A 20,940-nucleotide genomic window follows, 5' to 3' on the forward strand; every position below is an offset into this window, starting at 1 on the left:
TGGTGAAGAATCTTTTATCTCATGATTTACTTCATCTGGACAGTTCTAGCGAACCAATTCATAACAGCATAGCGATTTTGGTTTGTCATCCCAATACTTGATTTAATTGTCTCAACATGCCCCGATATGTCGAGGTCGAGCTATTTTATAATCTTAAATGGCAAATGCATGATAACTTAAACTTGTGCTTAACCTAACTTTCTCTTCCTGCAACGTAGCTGATTATGAAATCATATATGAGTTAAACAAAATGAAAGTGAAACCCATGTCTCAGAATCCAGGCTTCATATTTTATTCTTGTTAAATTTGCTTCCATATTTTTAACGTTGCATTCTTTTTCTTTCACAAAGTACTTGTCCGTGATACTACACAACTTGAAGCTTGTCTCTTCTGATAACTTGGAATCTTTGGATCTGGAAATGTGGCCAAACGGAGGCCACAGCTATATAGTTACACGACTTCTTAGGTGCTATCCACAGTTAAAGACCCTCAAAATCTCGTTTATCGACTATAATTGGGTGAGAACATCCTATTCAATTGGCATTTATCATACATCAGTGATTTTATAAGTAAGCTTATTCCCTTCACCTATGTGCAGGGTTACTCTAATGGCATTTTTGATGAAGAAAGGGAAAACTATCCCCAACCTCCCGACATCCTATCAGGAGAAATGGTCCACCGTAATCTGAGAATTCTTGAGATGAAGGGATGTAAAGGCTATGGTGAAGAACTGCGGACAATGAAATTCTTGTTGCAGACTGCTGTCGCTTTAGAAAAATTTACAGTTGACATTTCTAAGGATGAAGAGTCATGGACAGTGGACGACATCCAAGCATTACCCCAACCTTCTAACATGGAAATCAAGATCAATATATATTAGTCCCCAAGTAAAGCATCAAGTAAAGGGATCTGCTAAACTTTATATTTAGACCTTATTCTATGGTTTGCTTATCTTGCTGTAGGTGGTTCTAAATGTTGAACTTTAGACCTTTATCTCCATGGTTTTTAAGTTATGTTGTTGATGGTTCTAACCTTAACTTTTGCATATGTAACCATGACTTTAGTCCGTAACGTGGTGATGTTTAACTGCTACTGCTGGTCTACTTCTGCAACTTCGGATACTCTCTACATGTGCATGTATGTGAGTGCACGTGTATGTTTGCATGTGTATACATGTATGCATGCACAATGTTGCTTTTTACAGAAATTGTGCAAAGCATGTAATTTTGGAAAATATGATTTATTTCTCAACCATGCATGCATGCACAGGATGAAAAAGATGTCACTCGGATCCTATGATATTTAACAGACAACATACCGATGTGTCTATTCATAATAAAAATATGTAATATAACAATCATAGAAGCTCTTAGTTAATTCCTTTATTGAATTTATTAAAGAATATTTCACTTTCCTTCAAGCTATATATTTCGACACATCTCAATGACCATGTTTCTCCTCACTTTACGTTCCTTAATTTGTTTGATTTAAAAGTGAAACACTAAACCTCAGATGCAAGAGAATTACATAGGAACCGATTCTATCATATGATTCAAAAAGGTCTATACTGCCAACAACCAAATATCCTCAATGATGTTTCCCTGGACCTCGAATAACTTTAGAGGAAATTTTTGGGCATAAGAGGACATCAGTTATGTGTCGCTCACAAATAAGTCATCCAAAATGGAAAGAAGGAAATGATTTACTTTCTCAACCACACATGCACATATAGGATAGAAAAAGACATTGGCAGGGTCCTATGATATTTAACAGACAGCATTCCCGTGTCTTATTCATATAACGAAATATGTAATATAGTAATCATAAGGCTCTTAGTTTAACTTTCTAAAAGAAAATCTCACTCTTCATCCAGCTCTATGTTTTGAAGCATCTTAATGGCCACGTTTCTCCTCGCTTCATTTTCCTTAATTTGTGCTATTTAAAAGTGAAACACCAAACCCTCAAATGCAAGAAAAGTTTCTAGAAACAGATTCTATCAAACGATTCAAAAAGGTCTATACAGACAACAAAGAAAAAAATCCTTCATGGTGTTTCCCTGAATATTGAAGAAACTTAGAAGAAGAAAAAATCAAAGAAAGTTACGCGCGAAGATGTCATCAGTAATGTGTCTACTCACAATTCACAAATTAAGTCGTCCATAAGGGAAGGAAGAAAGCATCTTATAATTTCTTACTTACATATTACACGACCCTAGTCACAAGATTTTAGTCAATATCACACACAAACCATTCTTACCGCACACTTAACTGGTACAATTACTCTGCCTGATTTATAGGAAGAACCAATGAGTGACAAACTTGTAACCTCTTTAATAACTCTTCCGGATTGGCTCCTATCATCCTGTCCATCTCTGCTCCATCTTTCATTAGCAAAAAGGTAGGCATCGCCCTCACATTGCACATGGAAGCCACTTCCTGTGAGACCCACCAAAAAGAAAGATGATAACCAAATACCATTTTAAGAAACTAAGAAGGTGTGTCTTAAATGTCAAGGAAAGAGTTCAAGCGAATGTAAAGGACGGAAGAGAAGAGCCACAGAATATCACCGGAAATGCTTCCTAATACAGGAGAGTAGATAGGAATCTGATAAGTTCTACACATTAACAGCACTTCCGATTTTGCAGAATTCCATCGATCGCATACACAGGTTTTAAAAAAAAAAATCCGTCTAAAAAAATTAGGAGGCGCTAACCACAAAATAAGCCTTTCTAGGCTGGTAATGACCATCCCATAGAAAGTACTGCGAACCATCCCCCATCAAAAAACCTTAATTCGAAAAGATTAACTCGATTGACCCTTCACTGTAATCTCCTTCGAGAATAGTTAGCCAACATGATCATTCCACTAGAACCCTTCTTTCTTCCCTAATTCTCGAGGGCAAGAGGGGCAAATCTCTGTATGCCACTATACATTATCGAGATAAAGCCATTGAATGATTACCATGAGAATACTTTCCGGCCAAATTAGTAAGTTTATACACATGCATTACAGAATACACAAATAATCCAAATGATATCAGGGCTAACAACAAACCTTTTACTACTCAACAACCTCAAAAACTATGACGTCTTCATGACCCACAGAGAGCTCATCAAAATAAGGGTTCATTGAAAGAGATGGAACACACCACGAAGCACCAAAATGCACGAAAACCTATAGAAATTGCACCCATCAAAAAAAAAAATTCAACTTATGGGTCATGAAAATGATCAAATTTGAGAGTCGACGGAGCTTTACAGGGGCATTCTGAGAGCTAGCTTGAGACATGAGGATGTCCCATGATTGTTTCGACTCAACCTTCACAACCCTGGACTTGGGCTCTTGATCACCGATCTCCATTGCTTTCTTCTCCTCACTCTGGGTTTGTTTGCTATTTATGTAAATTGATTGTTTTTCTTTTTTTTCTTTTTCTTTTTTACAATTAATGGGATAAGGATTGTGGATGGAGACTTTGGGTTGTGTACGGAGTCTGAGTCTGATCACATTTTTTTTTTGTCGCCATTAATAAACAGAGACTCTTTGGATAATGCATGTGATGGGTGGATTTGACGAATTTATTAAATACGGATAGAAAAATTCTTCAAGGACTCAAAATATGGGACCAATAGGGGGACAACTAGGGTGTCCCCTTCCTATTGGATAATGAGTTGACAATCATTAATGATGGCCAACTCATTATCTAATAGGAAGGGGACACCCCACTTGTCCCCCTATTGGTTCCATATTTTGGGTCCCTGTAGCAAAGCTTATAAAAATAATAATTTAATATTCCAAGTTACAAAAAAAAAATAACTCGTTAATGCTTTTTGTTAATTATCATTAGAATATTTCTTAACAACTAATTCCTCTAATAATTTTGACAAGGGGGTCTAAAAATAGTCAAACACAACAGTATTTTAACACAATTAATTATCATTTGAACATCATTATATATAATGAGACTTCAAAATCATAATTCTAATTATAATATAGTGTTCACAATCACATTCTTCTAGCATTCATTTCTTGAAATCTTTTCGTGACATCTTCGCTATCAATGTTATAAAAAAAAATTTAGAATGAGACACGAAACAATCATTCGTATACTTATCTCCCGCTTAATTTTGAATATCATTCGTAATAAGTTTCATTGCCGAAATTGCTCTTTTTAACACTTGTTGCCGTCCTTGTTTCAACTGTTCAGCACTAATTTTTTTCAGATTGATGGTAAAACTTGGGTCTTCGATTAATAGTTGCTTTGTATGTTTATAAATGAGTAACGGGAAATGAGTCATGGACCAAGCTGGATGTGGACTTAGGAGATGTAAGTACTACTTTTTTTATAGCTTATGATATCAAAGTAGCACTTTCTATAATTTATTAAAATATTTAAATGCAAAGGTGATGAAATAATAAGATATTTAAGTGTCGTTTAGCCGTTTGAAATTAGAACACATAAAGGTGAAACCTTGGATTTTTAGTGGTAAAGAAAAAAATTCATTTTAGGGGAGTTTTTTTTTTATTATCATGAAAGTTTTAAAACTAGCACTTAAAGATCCTAAGTTGTAATGCAAAACAAAGAGTATTTAAGTGTTAAGTTCTAACAATTTTATAGTATTTAAGTATTAGTTTTAAAATCTTTTGAGTGTTTAAGTGTTGCTAAAAAAACCTAAAGATATATAAGTGTAAGTTTTAAAATTTTTAGATTATGTAAGTGCTACCAAAAACAAATAAAGATATATAAGTTCAGAGAGTATTGAGAGGGCATAGTGTGTGAATTTAAAAAATGGCCCAATATGTTGATGGAGTGATGGGCCATAGTGAGAAATATGATTGAATCCCAAAAATGTTCAATAAGTAATTATTAGATACAACCCATGTAATGGATAGAATTACCAAATCACTTTTACCTGTTTAACTTCATCCTAGTTCGACTACTACTTTGTTCAAAGGTGGCCATCAGTTAAAATGTTGTTTCACAAATTGAAAAAAAAATATATCTTTTAACTAATTATTAGCATAAAACGTACCTGAGTTGACATTTTGCGAAAGATTAATTGTAAATGATCCCCTTTCTCTCGTGAATTTAGCCCAACACTTATGAATTCTAAACTGCTTCGTCACCTCATGCCATTCCTTTGTCACCCACCTACACTCCTCTAAGATTTGTAGTAAAGAAAGGTCCGGATCTGCAATCTCAGGTGCAGTCATAAGGTCAGAACGGTGGAGGACGAGTCAGGCCATCAAGTAGGTTGACAGCTCTATCTTGGAAGTAGGAATCTCACTCGAAGGCTTACTCCCTTCTTGTGTTGATGTGGTGGCTAAGAAACGAAGCCCACTATGGATGTCAACAATCATGGCAGGGAGCAACGAAAGCTTGCGTCCAATCACCAATTGAACGGCTAGGAACAGAACCTCAACAGGAAGTGCTTTTGAGACTTGTTGAGGCACTACACACTTCTTTAGCCATATGGCTAAGTACCCCGCTAGAAGAGTCGCCGGCTTTATCTTCCTTTGAGCATGCCACAAGAAGGTCTCAAACTCCGTGCCCCTTGGAAATTTACCTTCAGCTAAGTGGGTGGTGTAAGATTGAGCACAAATCTTAACTATCAATTTATTAATGGTAGGAGGGGTCAAATGAGGTGACTCGCGGGCGGGTGGTGTAAGATTGAGCACAAATCTTAACTATCAATTTATTAATGGTAGGAGGGGTCAAATGAGGTGACTCGCGGGCCTCATTTCCCGAAGGGTCCTCAAAATTCTTGAAGAGGTAATCGGCGAATTGCTTCAAACTAACCCGCGGAAACTTCTTCGGTTTCAAATCGATCCCGACCATAGTTGTCTGATAATGGCAGGTTAGCTTCCAAAGAATATCATAAGCACTGGAGCATGTCTCTTTCATCCTGTTCAATTGACGAGTGGTGGAAAAATATTCTTGATAGGATATATCCCCCATCGTTAATCTGAACACATTCATCATCACATGAAGAGGAATGCCTAATTCTCCAGGCTTAGTAACTTCTATTAAATTAGTAGAGTGATGATAAACACTAGTTAATGTATAGCTGAGGTGGAAAACACCAAAAATTATCTATATAACACTAATGAGTCTACTATTGTTCCTAAGCACAGTAGCACCCAATAGTTTGGTATGGAAAAAAGTAGTTTTACTCATTAGTCCAAACTTTAACCTAATTTAACTATTTAGCCCAAAAAGAACTAGGCTATATCAACTTCTGAGGAACTGTATGAATAGCGGCTGCCAACTAGTATAATACAATAATATATATTGAAGGTTTTTCCCTAAAGATCCCACGTTTCACCTAATTTATTTTTAAGACCCAAATTCTCTCACAATAATATATATTGAAGGTTTTTCCCTAAAGATTTACTTCATCATATTTAAACCTATCTGCTTCTAAGATCACCCTTAGTCCCAAAAAATGTGTTATTGTTATTACTATTATTATTAATATTATATTATACTATATAATATAATTATAGGATATGACGTAATTTAAATAATTTTCTTTGCATCCTCATCTAACTACTTCATAGATCAGTAAATAAGAGGCTATATTTTGAGCTTTAAGGTCCAGTGTCCAACTCTTTTGGTGCTAATTTCTCCCCTCCAATGTTAATATTATCTCTCTCTCTATAGTCGATTTTTATTTAGTTGTGGAAAGAAGGAAACCGGAAAAAATGAAGAGCCAACTCAATCCCCCACCTCTGCATTGCTCCTTCCTCACTTCTATCTTTTCGATCCTATATTTTACACAATGACCTAAATGTGCATCTTCAAATCAAACATAATTAAATAAATTCAACCAGAAGAATAAGCATATAGTTCTCTAGAAACCTCTCTTCTCCCCTGATATTTTCAATCAACTGTAGATAGGCATTGTTTATATCTAAAGTGCACGTCCATAACAAACATAATTAAAAAATTTTAACCACAAGCACAAATCTATAGTTATCTAGAAACCTCTCTTCTTCTCATAATATTTTTAGTCAAAATTCCTATGACGCAGCGGTAAAAATAAAGAAAGCCTTTCCATGTGGACTTCCTCCAAGAAAGCTTTACTACTATGACTTCCTCAAAGATAAACGACTAAACTGGATTTATTCAATTCTAAAAGATGACAGACGCTGCCCAAAGCAAAGTATTTAAAGAGAAATTCTAAAACCCTAAAAAAAGTTTAAAACATATTACTAAATTGCCTAATAGAAAATAGAAAAGACAATAAATTGCAAATTTGAGGCCCTAAACGATCTCAGATGCCCGAAAAACAGCGAATCTCATGGCTAAGCCATGAGTCTTGCTCGTTGGCCTGTTTCGCTTAAGCTATGCAAATTTCAGCACATTCGAACAACTTGACTTTTCGATCCTACATAACTTTTTATCCTACATCACCCTATTTTGAATTCTCATGTCATCACCTCTCCACATCATGTCAAACCCTTGTTGATTAAAAAATGGGGCAACAAAATTATGGATCAAAAAGTAAAAGAAACTAGAGAAAATTAACAAACTCAGATCGATGCCGAGGACTAGCGGTGGAGGAGATTAGAGGAGAGGGGATGAGTAATGTGGATTGACATCAACTTCATATAGAGGATTGTGGGGGTGTTGTAGGATTTTTGTGAAGTGTGTTGTTGATGATTTTGTAGGGGTTAATATTTTGGTAAGTTAATTTTTGGGGATTATTTATTTAGTTGAAACTTGTATACTTCCCAAATTGAATATATATTTATGAATTTTCCCTATAATTTATCATCAGTTCTATGACCAAAATTTAGTTTGTTTGTTTTTTCAAAATTATGTCCACATGGCAGATGTGAGGAGTTCAACAAATTTGATACATTAGATGTGAGTTTATTTTGATGTTTATTACTTTCATTTGCTTTGATGCTTATTATTTCTAAATTATTATGTGATATTGTCGAGGCTACAAAGGCAGAACATTTCATGATTATGATATATGATATCACATTTAAAAAGGTAACACCAATGAGACCTCATCCCAAAAAAGGTAAGTGAAGCTTCAATCTTTTAGTTATTAACTGTTTTCTCTTATTTAGATGTATCCGAACGACATGTGCTTAGATCCAATAAATGCACATGGTGATTTGTTTCCATATTGTCGTATATAATCAAACGCATTAAGTTGCTAAATAAAATTAGTATTAAGCATCCACGTACTTTCAAATGAATCTCTGTAAATTCTAAGTTGTTATCATTCATTTCTTAGAATCCTATTAATACGTTGAAGAGTTATCTAATATATTGGATCTCTAACTTGTAAAAGTGCTAACTTGGGTTAAGTACTATAACTCAATTGTGAAGCTTTTCCTTATTCCTCTTTTTAACTTATTTTTACGCTAATGCTGCAGCATCGCACGCGTCGATTTTGTTCGTCTATACTTAATTAGTTGAGCCAAGGGCTAAAAGCTTAAACAAGGTCGTCCGAAGGACCTTAAAGTAATTTTAGATTGATTTCCAACATTTGCCCAGCAGCCCTTTCCAAATCCGCACGCTCTAGCTACCGTGCGCCTCCGCAGCTGACGCAAGCGCTTCGGCCCACGCCACGGCCCGCGCCATCCAATCATAAATCACCACGTGTGAGATTCTCCCGACACCGGAATCACGTCCAGGTTCATTGTAACTGAAACTGCAGTCCCTTATTTAATCCCAACCCCTAAACATAATTTTTCCCAAAAACAACCAAATTTAGTACATAAAATTCTTTTATTTAAAAAAAAAGCTAATTCAATTAATTATCGTCATGGCGTCGTCTACTGCTGCAATCTCTGGCTCAATCTCCTCTCATTCTCTCCTCCACCGAGATCCCAAAGGTAACCTTTATGGTTTTTTCTTAATATTAAACCCATTAGTTCGCTGTGATTTACTTTGAAACCCAAATCATTCGTAAATCTAGAAGATTTAGTTTTGAATCCCGAATCAAATCTGTATCATATGCTATAATTCGATCAAAATTGCTATACATTCTGTTTATTGAGTTTGAGCTTAAAAGGTTTGGAAATGGGTGGGTTAAAAAAAATCAAGCTTTGGTCTTTTACCCCCCTGAAAATTGTTATTTTTCCCTTGCAGCAGCGCAAATTGGTAATTTGGTCACGAGAGTCCAATTTAAAGAGACCAATTTGAAGAAGAAATGGGCGGTTCACGCGGTGGAGCCCACGAGAAGGACCGAGTCGATGGTTACCGCGNGAGGAGGAGGAGGAGGAGGAGGATTATGAGAAGCTGGCGGCGGAGCTCGAAGATGCTTCGCCCCTCGAGATTATGGATCGGGCACTCGGGAAATTTGGGGATGACATTGCAATTGCATTCAGGTTAAATAAAAAAAAAAGATTCAATTTTTATGTATGTTGATGTTTCAATCACAAAATATAAGAATCACAAAGTTCAACTGTAATATTATTACTCATTCACCCACTATCGCATAGGGTCTATCTGCAATATATATTTTGGTACAAATTGCTCACAGCTTAATGCAAAATATAAGAATAAAAAAGTTTCAATTTTTATGTATATTAATCCGACTACTTTTTTTTACCCTCTTACAGTGGAGCAGAGGATGTCGCATTGATAGAATACGCTCGCTTGACCGGCCGGCCCTTCAGAGTCTTCAGCCTCGACACCGGTCGCCTGAACCCTGAGACATACAGATACTTCGACGAGATCGAAAAGCACTACAACATCCACATTGAATACATGTTTCCGGATGCAGTCGAGGTGCAAAACCTCGTCAGAACCAAAGGCCTCTTCTCCTTCTATGACGACGGCCACCAAGAATGCTGCGGGGTCCGCAAGGTCCGCCCATTGAGGCGAGCCCTCAAAGGCCTTAGAGCCTGGATCACCGGGCAACGAAAGGACCAGTCACCTGGAACCAGGGCCCACATCCCTGTTGTCCAAATCGACCCTTCGTTCGAAGGGGTCGACGGTGGAGCTGGAAGCTTGGTTAAGTGGAACCCTGTGGCGAACGTCGACGGGAGTGACATCTGGAATTTCCTCAGAACGATGGGTGTTCCAGTGAACTCTCTGCATTCAAAAGGGTATGTGTCAATTGGTTGTGAGCCGTGCACGAGACCAGTGTTGCCAGGGCAGCACGAACGAGAGGGGAGGTGGTGGTGGGAGGATGCGACGGCGAAGGAGTGCGGGCTGCACAAGGGTAACATCTCTGGAAATGAATCGAATTCGAAGGGTGTCAACGGTGTTTCCACTCTCAATACAGTGAACGGAACATCTGACATATTTAAGACTCAGGCTATCATTAACCTCTCGAGGCCAGGGATCGAGAATTTGCTGAGGATGGAGAAGAGGACGGAGCCGTGGCTAGTTGTGCTCTACGCTCCCTGGTGTCGATTTTGTCAGGCGATGGAGGGTTCGTACATGGAGTTGGCTGAGAGGTTATCAGGATCAGGTGTTAAAGTTGCAAAGTTCAGGGCGGACGGTGATCAGAAACTGTTCGCTCAGCGAGAACTGCAGCTGGGGAGTTTCCCGACGATACTGTTCTTTCCTAAGTGTGGCTCTAGACCGGTGAAGTATCCCTCGGAGAAGAGGGATGTTGATTCTCTGCTAGCTTTCATCAATGCGCTCCGATGAACTTTTGTGAAATATTGTAGTACATGATGAGAGTTCCCCTGTGTACTTCATTTCAATCTGTTACAAGTTTTGTCCTTCTTTCATTAGTGTGATATATCAGTGAGTGATCTTTGGCTGCATATACTTGTATTTGTTTTTTTGGAGAATAATATGATCAAACATCATACAACTACTCCATTGAAAGTGTACATATATGACACTAACCAACAGATCAAGCAGAAATCGAGTAGAGAAGAACAAGTGACCGACTCAGATCACCAAAAGTCCCCGCAAGAACAAGAAGCTCCTCTGAAATGGTGGAATCTGCTCCGATCCCTGACGACGATTTCACGATCATAAATCTTCGAAATCAACTTCATTGCAGCGTGACAATCGTTACAAATCCTTAAATTCTTCGTAATTCGAATAGTAGTTGCAGGATCACTTTTGATCAGTCCGAATGCAATAGCCAACTTCTCACTGTGATGACAGAGTGCAGTCTCCTTCTCCTCTTCATCCATGTCGAGCAATATTTGGTCTGTTTCAGGCTTATATCCTGCTGATTTAAGCTCTACCATCATCCTGTCGACCATTCGATAGACCTCTCTTCTATCGGGATGGAAATTATCCCCAGCAATAAACTCATGAACGCTTCCTTCCAGTTCTATAACGCTGCTTCCAGGGGTTTTATCTACTCCATTCTCCTTCATCATTCTCCTCAACGTAACAACTTCTTCCCATTTCCCATTTGCTGCATATATGTTCGATAGAAGCATGTATCGCCCGCTGTTATTTGGTTCTAACTCTAGGAGTTCCTTCCCTATTTTCTCACCCAGCAGCGTATTTCCATGGATTCTGCAGGAGTTGAGCAAGGCTCCCCAAACCGCACTATTCGGCTTCATGGGCATCTCTTTGATTACTTCCTGAGCACGGTCTAGCATTCCACTGCGACCATAGAGGTCGACTAAGCAACAATAATGCCGAACATTGGGCTTCAACCCATAAACGTTACTCATCGACTTGAAGTGTTTCAATCCCTCGTCGACCAGCCTGCAATGACTGCACGCATTCAGAACGCCAATGAACGTCACCTCATTCGGCAAAACTCTATCATTTTCCATCTCCGCGAATAGCCGCAACGCTTCTCTACCCCGACCATTGACAGCTAGACCAGCTATCATCGCGCTCCAAGCCATCACATTCTTCTCCTTCAAACCGTCAAATATCCCGAAAGCCCTCTCGACGCAGCCGCACGTCAAGTACATATCAATCAACGCCGTGCCAATCCTCACACCAATACGCACCCCCTTCCTCCTCAGATAACTCTCTATCCACCTCCCTTGCTCCAAGGCTCCAAGATAAGCACACGCCGAAATCACGTTCACAAATACGCTCTCGTTCGGCTCGACGCCCCCAACCAACATCTCCCTAAACAACCCCAACCCTTGTTGGGAATATAAGCTGTTTAGAGTGTAATTAGCACAAAATGCAGTTTTAACAGAATTAGATAATGATTAAAAATAGATATAAAATTAAACTGAGTTTAGAATATAGCCTGATGGTCGAGGCGTGCAAGCACTGTCCCAAGAAACTAATTGCCCCCTCTCGTACAGGGCTACGCGGCAAAAGTCCCCGGAGATACAACGACCCTCGGTCAGGCGACCTCCTTCTCGTCGGCACGAGCTTCAAGAAGGCTTTGCGAACTCTTCTAGACTTTCAGGGAACCAGCAAGTTGTAATAGCAAGCAAGTGTAAGAAGAAGAACAGAGCTGAGAAGGAAGAGGAGAATTTTGTGTTTTTCACACTGTGTTTTCTACCCTCGCAGCTTGCTGTTTATATAGAGGTTGAGAATGAACGTTTTTCAATACCGAATTAAACCTCATAAAAACCTTTTTTTCCGTTTTGATTCTGTTTTAATTCTCATGAATATTACCGTTTCATTTACGTTTTAATTCAGTTATTCTCATGAATATTACCGTTTCATTTACGTTTTAATTCAGTTTTAAAGTTCATAAATCTCTCCAATTAATTCTGGTCGTTAAACATTTTAAAAATGTTAATCACGTTTTAAACAGTTCTAATTAGTAAAAATAAAAATGTTAGCATATTAAGGGCCCATTAATCCGGAGCTGCATTCGTGTCCGCAGGTCGTGTGCGCGCGCCACCCGACCCGACCCGAACCCGAGCCCGAGCCCGGCCCGGCCGGCGCGCGCGTGTGTGGTGTGGAGCATAACCTTTTGTTTTCTTCTAGGCATAGGAGAGAAAGGGAAGGCTTATAAAGAGCCTATCTTCCCATCTCTTTTCCAATGTGGGACTAATCTTTTCCTCTACAAACCCAAGTTTTTAAGTTATAACTCCAACAATCCCCCACATAACTTAAAACTTGAAATAGCTCAGAAATACTTGAAATAGCTCAGAAATAAGAATAAAATAAAAACTTAAAAATAAATAAGATTGCTGGTTCCCTTATACTATGTAATAGGTGGAGGTACCTTTCGGTTTGAACCTTCACTTAGTGACAGTTGTATAGATCCGTGAGAGCTTGGTGGACTTCGCCTTGAACCAGTCTCATTTATCGGATTTCTACAGAAAGCACACATAGTACAGTTTTGAAGAATTCTAAACGGGTTGCGCTATTATCGGCCTTGCGCAGGTATCTTTCATGTGTGTTACTAGGGAGCAGCCCTGATCCCATAGTCGCGGCCTCACAACTACACACATATAGGTGAATCCTAATAAGGATGCGAGCAAGTAAGCATCCTGCCTCATGGGTCTTGGATTCATTAAGAGTTAGACTCAACCTTTCACTTGCTTTTTATGAGCACTGATCATCCTAGGGATGGGAGCAAATAAATTCAGTGCTCCTCACAATTAATCACTCATTCAGTTTGTTTCTACCCATTGAACCTCTGCGAGGTTGGGTTGCCACTGCAGTGATTTTTCTTATGGGCTTAACCCCATCCCCCTCGATGATTCTAGGACCACTGCCCTAGATAAGCCTTTAGTTAAGTGATCTGCAAGATTTTTCTCTGATCTTACAAAATCTAAGGCTATTATATGGTTTTTCATCTTATATCTCAAGGATTTATGTCGCACTTTCAAGTGTCGATTCATCTTCACATTTGCATTCTCTTGATGGCATTTGTCAATCGCTGACCTGCAATCACAATGAATAGAAATGGCTGGTAATGGTTTTTGCATTAGTGGAATTTCAGTTAGTAAATCTTTCAACCATTCAGCTTCTATACTAGTAGTATCAAGAGCTATCATTTCTGATTCCATTGTACTTCTAGCCATTACAGTTTGTTTAGTAGATTTCCAGGACACAGCTCCTCCTCCTAAAAGGAACACAAATCCTGTGGTGGATTTTACATCTACTGAGTCACTAATCCAATTTGCATCTGAATAACCTTCTAGTACAGATGGATAACCTTTATAGTGTAAACCATAATTCATAGTTCCTTTTAGGTATCTCAAAACTCTTTCTAGAGCATCCCAGTGACTCTTATCAGGATTTGATGTATATCTACTAAGTCTATTTACTGCATAAGCAATGTCAGGTCTGGTGTAGTTTGTTAGGAATCCTAGTGATCCAATTATTTGTGCATATTCTCTTTGTAATTGAGGATGACCTGTATTTTTCTTTAGATGTACATTAGGATCATATGGAGTGGAAACAGGTTGACAGTTTGGATCATAAAAATTCTTAAGGATTTTCTCTATGTAGTGTGATTGTGATAGCACATATCCATTCTCATTTTTCATGATTTTAGTATTAAGAATTAGGTCAGCTTGACCTAAATCTTTCATGTCAAAATTTTGTGATAAAAAGTGTTTGATATCATTTATGATTTGTATGTCAGAACCAAAAATAAGAATGTCATCAACATATAGGCATAATATCACAATTTTGTTGTTTTTATCTATTTTATGATATACACACTCATCTGTTTGATTAATTACAAATCCATAAGATAGTATAATTTCATCAAATTTCATATGCCATTGTTTTGGGGCTTGTTTGAGACCATATAGTGATCTAATAAGCTTGCATACTTTCTTTTCTTGTCCAGAAGCTATAAATCCCTCAGGTTGATCCATATAAATTTCTTCATCTAAGTCTCCATTTAAAAATGCAGTTTTAACATCCATTTGATGTATTATTAATTTGTGAATGGATGCTAGAGCTATGAGGACTCTAATGGTAGTAATCCTAGCTACTGGAGAATAGACATCAAAATAATCAATACCAGACTTTTGGGTATATCCTTTAGCTACTAATCTGGCTTTATATTTATCTATTGTTCCATCAGGTCTAAGTTTCTTCTTAAACACCCATTTACATCCTATGGTTTTACATCCTGAAGGAAGATCAGTTAGTTCCCAAGTATGATTTTGAACTATAGATTGTATCTCATTATTTATAGCTTCCTTCCAAAATGGAGCATCTACTGATTTCATTGCATCTTCAAATGTAACTGGAGAATCTTCTACAAGTAATGCATAGAAATCTTCATGGACCTTTTCTATTCTAGTTCTTTTACTTCTCCTAGGCTCCTCTGGACTTTCTAGTGGTCTAATTTGTTTAGAACTAGTTTCACCTTGATTAGAACTAGGATCTGAATTATTAGAGCTAGGGCCTGTGTTGTTTATTCTGGTCTTGTAAGGAAAAATATTTTCAAAGTAATGTGCATCCCTAGCTTCAATTATGGTGTTGTTGGCTATCTCATTAATGTCAGAGTTGATTATTAAAAATCTATTTGCATTACTATCAGAAGCATAGCCAATAAAAATTCCATCTACAGTTTTAGGGCCAATCTTCTTTCTTTTATTCTCAGGTATTTTGACTTTTGCTAAGCACCCCCACACTTTTAGGTGATCTAAATTAGGGTTTCTATTCTTCCAAATTGTGTAAGGGGTTTTATCAGATTTCTTGAATGGAATTCTATTTAGTATATGACATGCAGTCATGAGAGCTTCTCCCCATAAATTTTCTGGCACACCAGAATTAATTAACATTGAGTTTACCATGTCCATTAGTGTTCTATTCTTTCTCTCAGCTACTCCATTAGATTGAGGTGTATATGGAGCTGTTATTTCATGAATAATTCCATTCTCTTCACAGAATTGTTTTAATTCATTAGAAGTGTACTCACCACCTCTATCTGATCTTAGTATTTTAATTTTCCTATCCAACTGATTCTCAACTTCTGCTTTGTATATTTTGAATTTGTTTATGACTTCATCTTTAGTCTTAATTAAGTAGAGGTAACAATATTTAGAGCAATCGTCTATAAAAGTTACAAAATATTTGTTACCCCCTCTAGTTGTTCTTCCTGAATCACAAACATCACTATGGATGAGTTCTAATATCTCAGAATCTCTATCAATAGTTTTAAATGGTTTCTTAGGAAGTTTGGCTTCTACACATATTTCACATTTTTCATCATCTTTTATATTAAGCTTTGGAATTATATTGAGATGCATCAATCTTTTAATTGAATTATAATTCACATGTCCTAATCTTTGATGCCAAGTGATGGAAGGTTCAATATTCAAAGCTATTGGAGATGCAAGAGTAGAATTCTTAACATTCAATTTAAAAAGACCATCACATAAGAAACCTTTTCCAATGAAGTTCAAACCCTTAGTTATTACAACTTTATTTGATTCAAAAACAAGCTTATAGCCTTGTTGCACTAACAAAGATCCACTAATTAAGTTTCTCCTAATGTCTGGTACATGATGGACATCCTGCAGGATCAAAGTCTTATCAGAAGTCAGCTTTAGGTTGATCCGACCTATTCCGGATACAGGAGCCACATTATTATTTCCCATTGTCACAGTTCCTCTACTTGAGACCTGATAGGTGGAAAACAAAGATTGATTAGAGCAAACGTGAATATTAGCTCCAGTGTCAATCCACCAATCATTTGCTTGAAAGGTCATGTTTACTTCAGGAGTGAAGAGAACAGACCTGAAAGCAGCCTCAGCTGGACTGGAAGTCACCATGTTTACTTGTGACTTATTAGGTGGAGGTCCTCCCTTCCTAGGCTTGGGTGGTTCAGTTTTCTTGAAAAAGCAGTCCTTAGCAAGATGGTTGGTTCTTCCACAAACGAAGCAGGCTCGACGTTCAGCTCCTTCCTTCTTTTGAAAGTGGACAGGGTTCTTATTTTGATGAAAGGATTTCTTCTTAAATGTTTTATTTTGATTTTGGTGGAAGGGACGTTTCTTGTGTTGGGGAAAGGGTTTGGATTCAACATTGTTTACTTTGGGTTCTTTGGGTTCGGATTTTGTCACATTTTTCTCCCTGAGTCTATGTTGCTCTTCAATTCTAATGGAATTCAACACTTGTTCTAGTGTAAGATCTCCTTGGGTATGGTTAAGGTTTTTGGCAAAATCTGACCAGGACTCGGGAAGTTTGTCTATAAGACATGCTATTTGAAACGTTTCATCTAGGATAGATCCATTCATTTTTAATTGGTGAACTATATGTTCAAATTCATGAATTTGCTCATTCATTGGTTTAGAATCTACCATTTTAAATTTGTTAAAATCAGAAGCTTTAAATCTTTTAATTCCCATATCATCTAAACCATACTTTTTCTCTAAGGTTTCCCACAAAACTATAGCATTAGTGATAGTATAATATATATCATATAACCTATCAGATAAAGCTCCTAAGATTCTGTGTAGACAATGATACTCTATTTCTTGAGGTGTTCTTGGGATAGGAATGGAATCTGTGGAGGAAGATGAGGAAGATTGCCTAGTAACTGGTCTAGATGAAGATGGGTTATCTGGTTCTATAGCTGTTATTAGATGTAGGGTTGTTAACCAAAATCTCATTTGGTTTTGCCAACGACGGAAATTATTCCCATCAAACTTCTCTGGTTTAGCAGACATAACTTCACTTGTAGACATAATCTGATTATGAATGAATAGTTTTGTTATTATAATGCAACAGAAATATATTGGTTTTGCCAACGACGGAAATTATTCCCATCAAACTTCTCTGGTTTAGCAGACATAACTTCACTTGTAGACATAATCTGATTATGAATGAATAGTTTTGTTATTATAATGCAACAGAAATATATAAAGCATTCATTCAACAAAATAATCATGCAGCGTAACATTTCGTTTTTAAGTATTGCAGACATCATTAACATGAAAATCAGAATGCTAATCATGATACTATTCTAAACAGCACTTATTAGTTTTAGAGTGTAATTAGCACAAAATGCAGTTTTAACAGAATTAGATAATGATTGAAAATAGATATAAAATTAAACTGAGTTTAGAATATAGCCTGATGGTCGAGGCGTGCAAGCACTGTCCCAAGAAACTAATTGCCCCCTCTCGTACAGGGCTACGCGGCAAAAGTCCCCGGAGATACAACGACCCTCGGTCAGGCGACCTCCTTCTCGTCGGCACGAGCTTCAAGAAGGCTTTGCGAACTCTTCTAGACTTTCAGGGAACCAGCAAGTTGTAATAGCAAGCAAGTGTAAGAAGAAGAACAGAGCTGAGAAGGAAGAGGAGAATTTTGTGTTTTTCACACTGTGTTTTCTACCCTCGCAGCTTGCTGTTTATATAGAGGTTGAGAATGAACGTTTTTCAATACCGAATTAAATCCTCAAAAAAACCTTTTTTTCCGTTTTGATTCTGTTTTAATTCTCATGAATATTATCGTTTCATTTACGTTTTAATTCAGTTTTAAAGTTCATAAATCTCTCCAATTAATTCTGGCCGTTAAACATTTTAAAAATGTTAATCACGTTTTAAACAGTTCCAATTAGTAAAAATAAAAATAAAAATGTTAGCATATAAAACTCGGACCCATTAATCCGGAGCTGCATTCGTGTCCGCAGGTCGTGTGCGCGCGCCACCCGACCCGACCCGAACCCGAGCCCGGCCCGGCCGGCGCGCGCGTGTGTGGTGTGGAGCATAACTTTTTGTTTTCTTCTAGGCATAGGAGAGAAAGGGAAGGCTTATAAAGACTCTTCCTTCCTATTCCATTTCCTATGTGGGACTAAACTTTTTCTCTTTTCCTCTACAAACCCAAGTTTTTTAGTTATAACTCCAACAACCCCTCCTTAAACAGGCTCCCCCTCACAAACCCGTTAATCATAACACTCCAACAAACAACATCTCTGTCACCCGCCTCGTCGAACATCCTCCGTGCGTCCCCAAACAACCCGCACTTCATCAAACCCCCCAGCATCACGTTCCTCGACGCGTCGTCAAACTCCTCCACTCCATCAAACACAGCCCGCGCGGAATCAATCACAACCCCGCGCTTACATGTGTAACCGAGGAGTTGGATATCGCTGGACGTCCGACGCGAGGCCCGGCTTAGATGAGTTGCAACTGTACCGTCTCGCCGAACCGGGCGCGCCCCAGGGAGTGGGTTTGGCGTGACGGGTGCTGAGGTGGGGGTGGCGAGGAGTGGTGGAGGGCTGGCTGTGGGCATGGTGGGTTTTCTGAGAATCTCAAAGTTAAAGTAGAAATTTCTGACATTTTAAATGTTATGGGGTGTTATCTAAAAAACTCTCAAACCTGAGAGATCCCCCTTCACTACAGGGGTGTTTGGTAGTTTGAAAGTAAATTGAAAATATGTAAATAAATTATTATTGAAAGTGAAATGTGAAGAGTTACTAGTTTGTCACTGTTATGTGACCTTATTATTTTTTTAGGAAAGTCAAAATTGTATTAAATATTATGTAGCAACTTTCTTATATTACACCATTGTGACCGATTGCATACAAACAAACACCTAAACTTTTAAAAGAAGATCACCTTCTCGGTTTCATCTTTCACTTGTATGCAAACAAACGACCCCTAAAATAGGGTCACTTGTGTAGACGTCAAAAATGCTTACAGACATCCAAATGTCACTCAAGACAAAGAGAAGGTGATAAACATCAGTATCTAAGTCATGGGAGATCATACAAGCCCAAAGGAAGCAAAAGGATTTGTGAATCAACACAAAACAATGTGAATTCACAGAACAATGCAAACTACAGCGTGTGGGCGCGGCAGCTCATGGTGCCGCGGCTACAGCGCGGCAGCTCATAGTGCCGCTTAAAGGTCGTGGGAGAACTGTTTCAAACACGTATGAACGTGGGTGTAACTGCCCCTTTAGCCGCGGCAGTGTCGACTGTCGCGCTCTTTGGCCGCGACAGTGTCGACTGTCGCGCCCTTTAGCCGCGACAGCATCAGCTGCCGCGCCTAAAGAGACAGTTATTGACCGGCTATTTCTTCAGTTATCGTCTAAGGAGGCTATAAATACCCCCCTATAGCCATCATTGACAGGGGCTGAGCATTTTCCAGAGAGATTAGAGCAGAGAGCCTTGAGTTTTGGTGAATTAGAGCAAGAGAGAGAGTCTTCCTTCTTCACAAACATCCTCAAGAAGCTTCTAGCGAGTCCTAGAGATCTAAGCTCAGACTTGATCTTTGGAAGAGTGAACATCTTACATCGATAAGATATTCGCTTCAAATTCTTACTTCGATAAACGAAGGAAGAATCATTAAACCCCTCACGGTTCAATCAGAATCTGTGGTTTGGTGGTCCACGAGTCAAAGCGCTCCCGGCACAGGCAAAGATCCCACGCGAGTAGCGATCCAAACAACGATCCTGCGTTTGTTTCTAAAAAGTTGTAACTTTCCTTTTGTTGTGTAAAAGAAGTCTTATAAAAAGGCTATTTCTTTTGAATTTGTTGTAATCGACCGAAGATATAATGAATTCCACAGCGAAGTCAACTTTTGACGAAAACAAGCTGGCGACCACAGTGGGAGCCAGCGGTCTCGCTGCCGAGACCGTCGTGTCGCAGCCGATCAAGATTCCAGTTGAATCCATGGTCGAATACGAATTCGACCAAACCAAATTTGAGGAATATCTCTCATCATCCTCTTCAAGATCTTCATTGTCTCACAAGTACAAGAGGATCTCACAATTGAGGAAGAGTTGCATGCCAAAGAAGGCACAAAATGAAGACTCTCGCTTGATTGTTGCTGAGAATTTCACTCGCAACACCTCTGCTAATCAAAGCCCACCGGCATTAACGAAAAGAGCTCGTCAGAGACAACGTCAACGCCATGCTCGCCAAATGGCTAAATCCTTGGAACAAACCGACGGGGTTCGTTACCACGCGGACCTAGAGTCGAGGAGACATCGAGTGGTTCAGTTATCTCAACAACCAATCACTCGTATCTCTGCTAAAACAACGACGGATGAATGGACTATTGTCAAAAAGACTCGTTCGACCCTCAAAGAACGTATACAAAAACGTCGTGCAAAAGCTGCTAATGCCCATGCTCTCTCACAACAAAGACGAGA

The 20,940-nt window shown here is 38.5% G+C and overlaps 3 protein-coding genes across 3 annotated transcripts in view; 2 read left to right on the forward strand and 1 right to left on the reverse strand.

The window, feature by feature from the left end:
• The window catches only part of LOC109847961 (F-box/FBD/LRR-repeat protein At2g04230-like), a 4,958-nt gene extending 2,679 nt beyond the window's left edge, over nt 1-2,279 (forward strand). Inside the window, exon 2 of the mRNA XM_020417191.1 lies at nt 524-2,279. Coding sequence (XP_020272780.1) covers nt 524-880 — 357 coding nt within the window. The 3' untranslated portion in view covers nt 881-2,279. The remainder of the gene's footprint in view (nt 1-523) is intronic.
• Nucleotides 8,731-10,742, forward strand: LOC109849392 (5'-adenylylsulfate reductase 3, chloroplastic-like). The gene is given in 4 exon segments (XM_020419214.1): nt 8,731-8,855; nt 9,112-9,226; nt 9,228-9,350; nt 9,585-10,742. Coding segments are annotated over 4 exon segments (1,347 nt in total). The 5' UTR covers nt 8,731-8,785; the 3' UTR covers nt 10,624-10,742.
• Nucleotides 10,825-18,873, reverse strand: LOC109847962 (pentatricopeptide repeat-containing protein At5g66520-like). Its single transcript, XM_020417192.1, has 2 exons — nt 18,692-18,873; nt 10,825-12,063 (listed from the first exon to the last, which is right to left on the reverse strand). Exons 1-2 carry the CDS (start codon nt 18,823-18,825, stop codon nt 10,878-10,880), a joined length of 1,320 nt encoding a protein of 439 aa, XP_020272781.1. The 5' UTR covers nt 18,826-18,873; the 3' UTR covers nt 10,825-10,877.

The sequence above is a fragment of the Asparagus officinalis genome, chromosome 7, assembly GCF_001876935.1.
Source record: "Asparagus officinalis chromosome 7, Aspof.V1, whole genome shotgun sequence".
Classification (NCBI taxonomy): domain Eukaryota; kingdom Viridiplantae; phylum Streptophyta; class Magnoliopsida; order Asparagales; family Asparagaceae; genus Asparagus; species Asparagus officinalis.

Excerpts from the sequence above, each read along its gene's own strand:
- LOC109847962 (XM_020417192.1), bottom strand. The coding sequence starts at position 18,825 with ATGCTGGGGGGTTTGATGAAGTGCGGGTTGTTTGGGGACGCACGGAGG. Across the intron at positions 12,064-18,691 it reads GGGAGCCTGTTTAAGGAGGG|CTTATATTCCCAACAAGGGT; the intron begins GTTGTTGGAGTT and ends CACTCTAAACAG.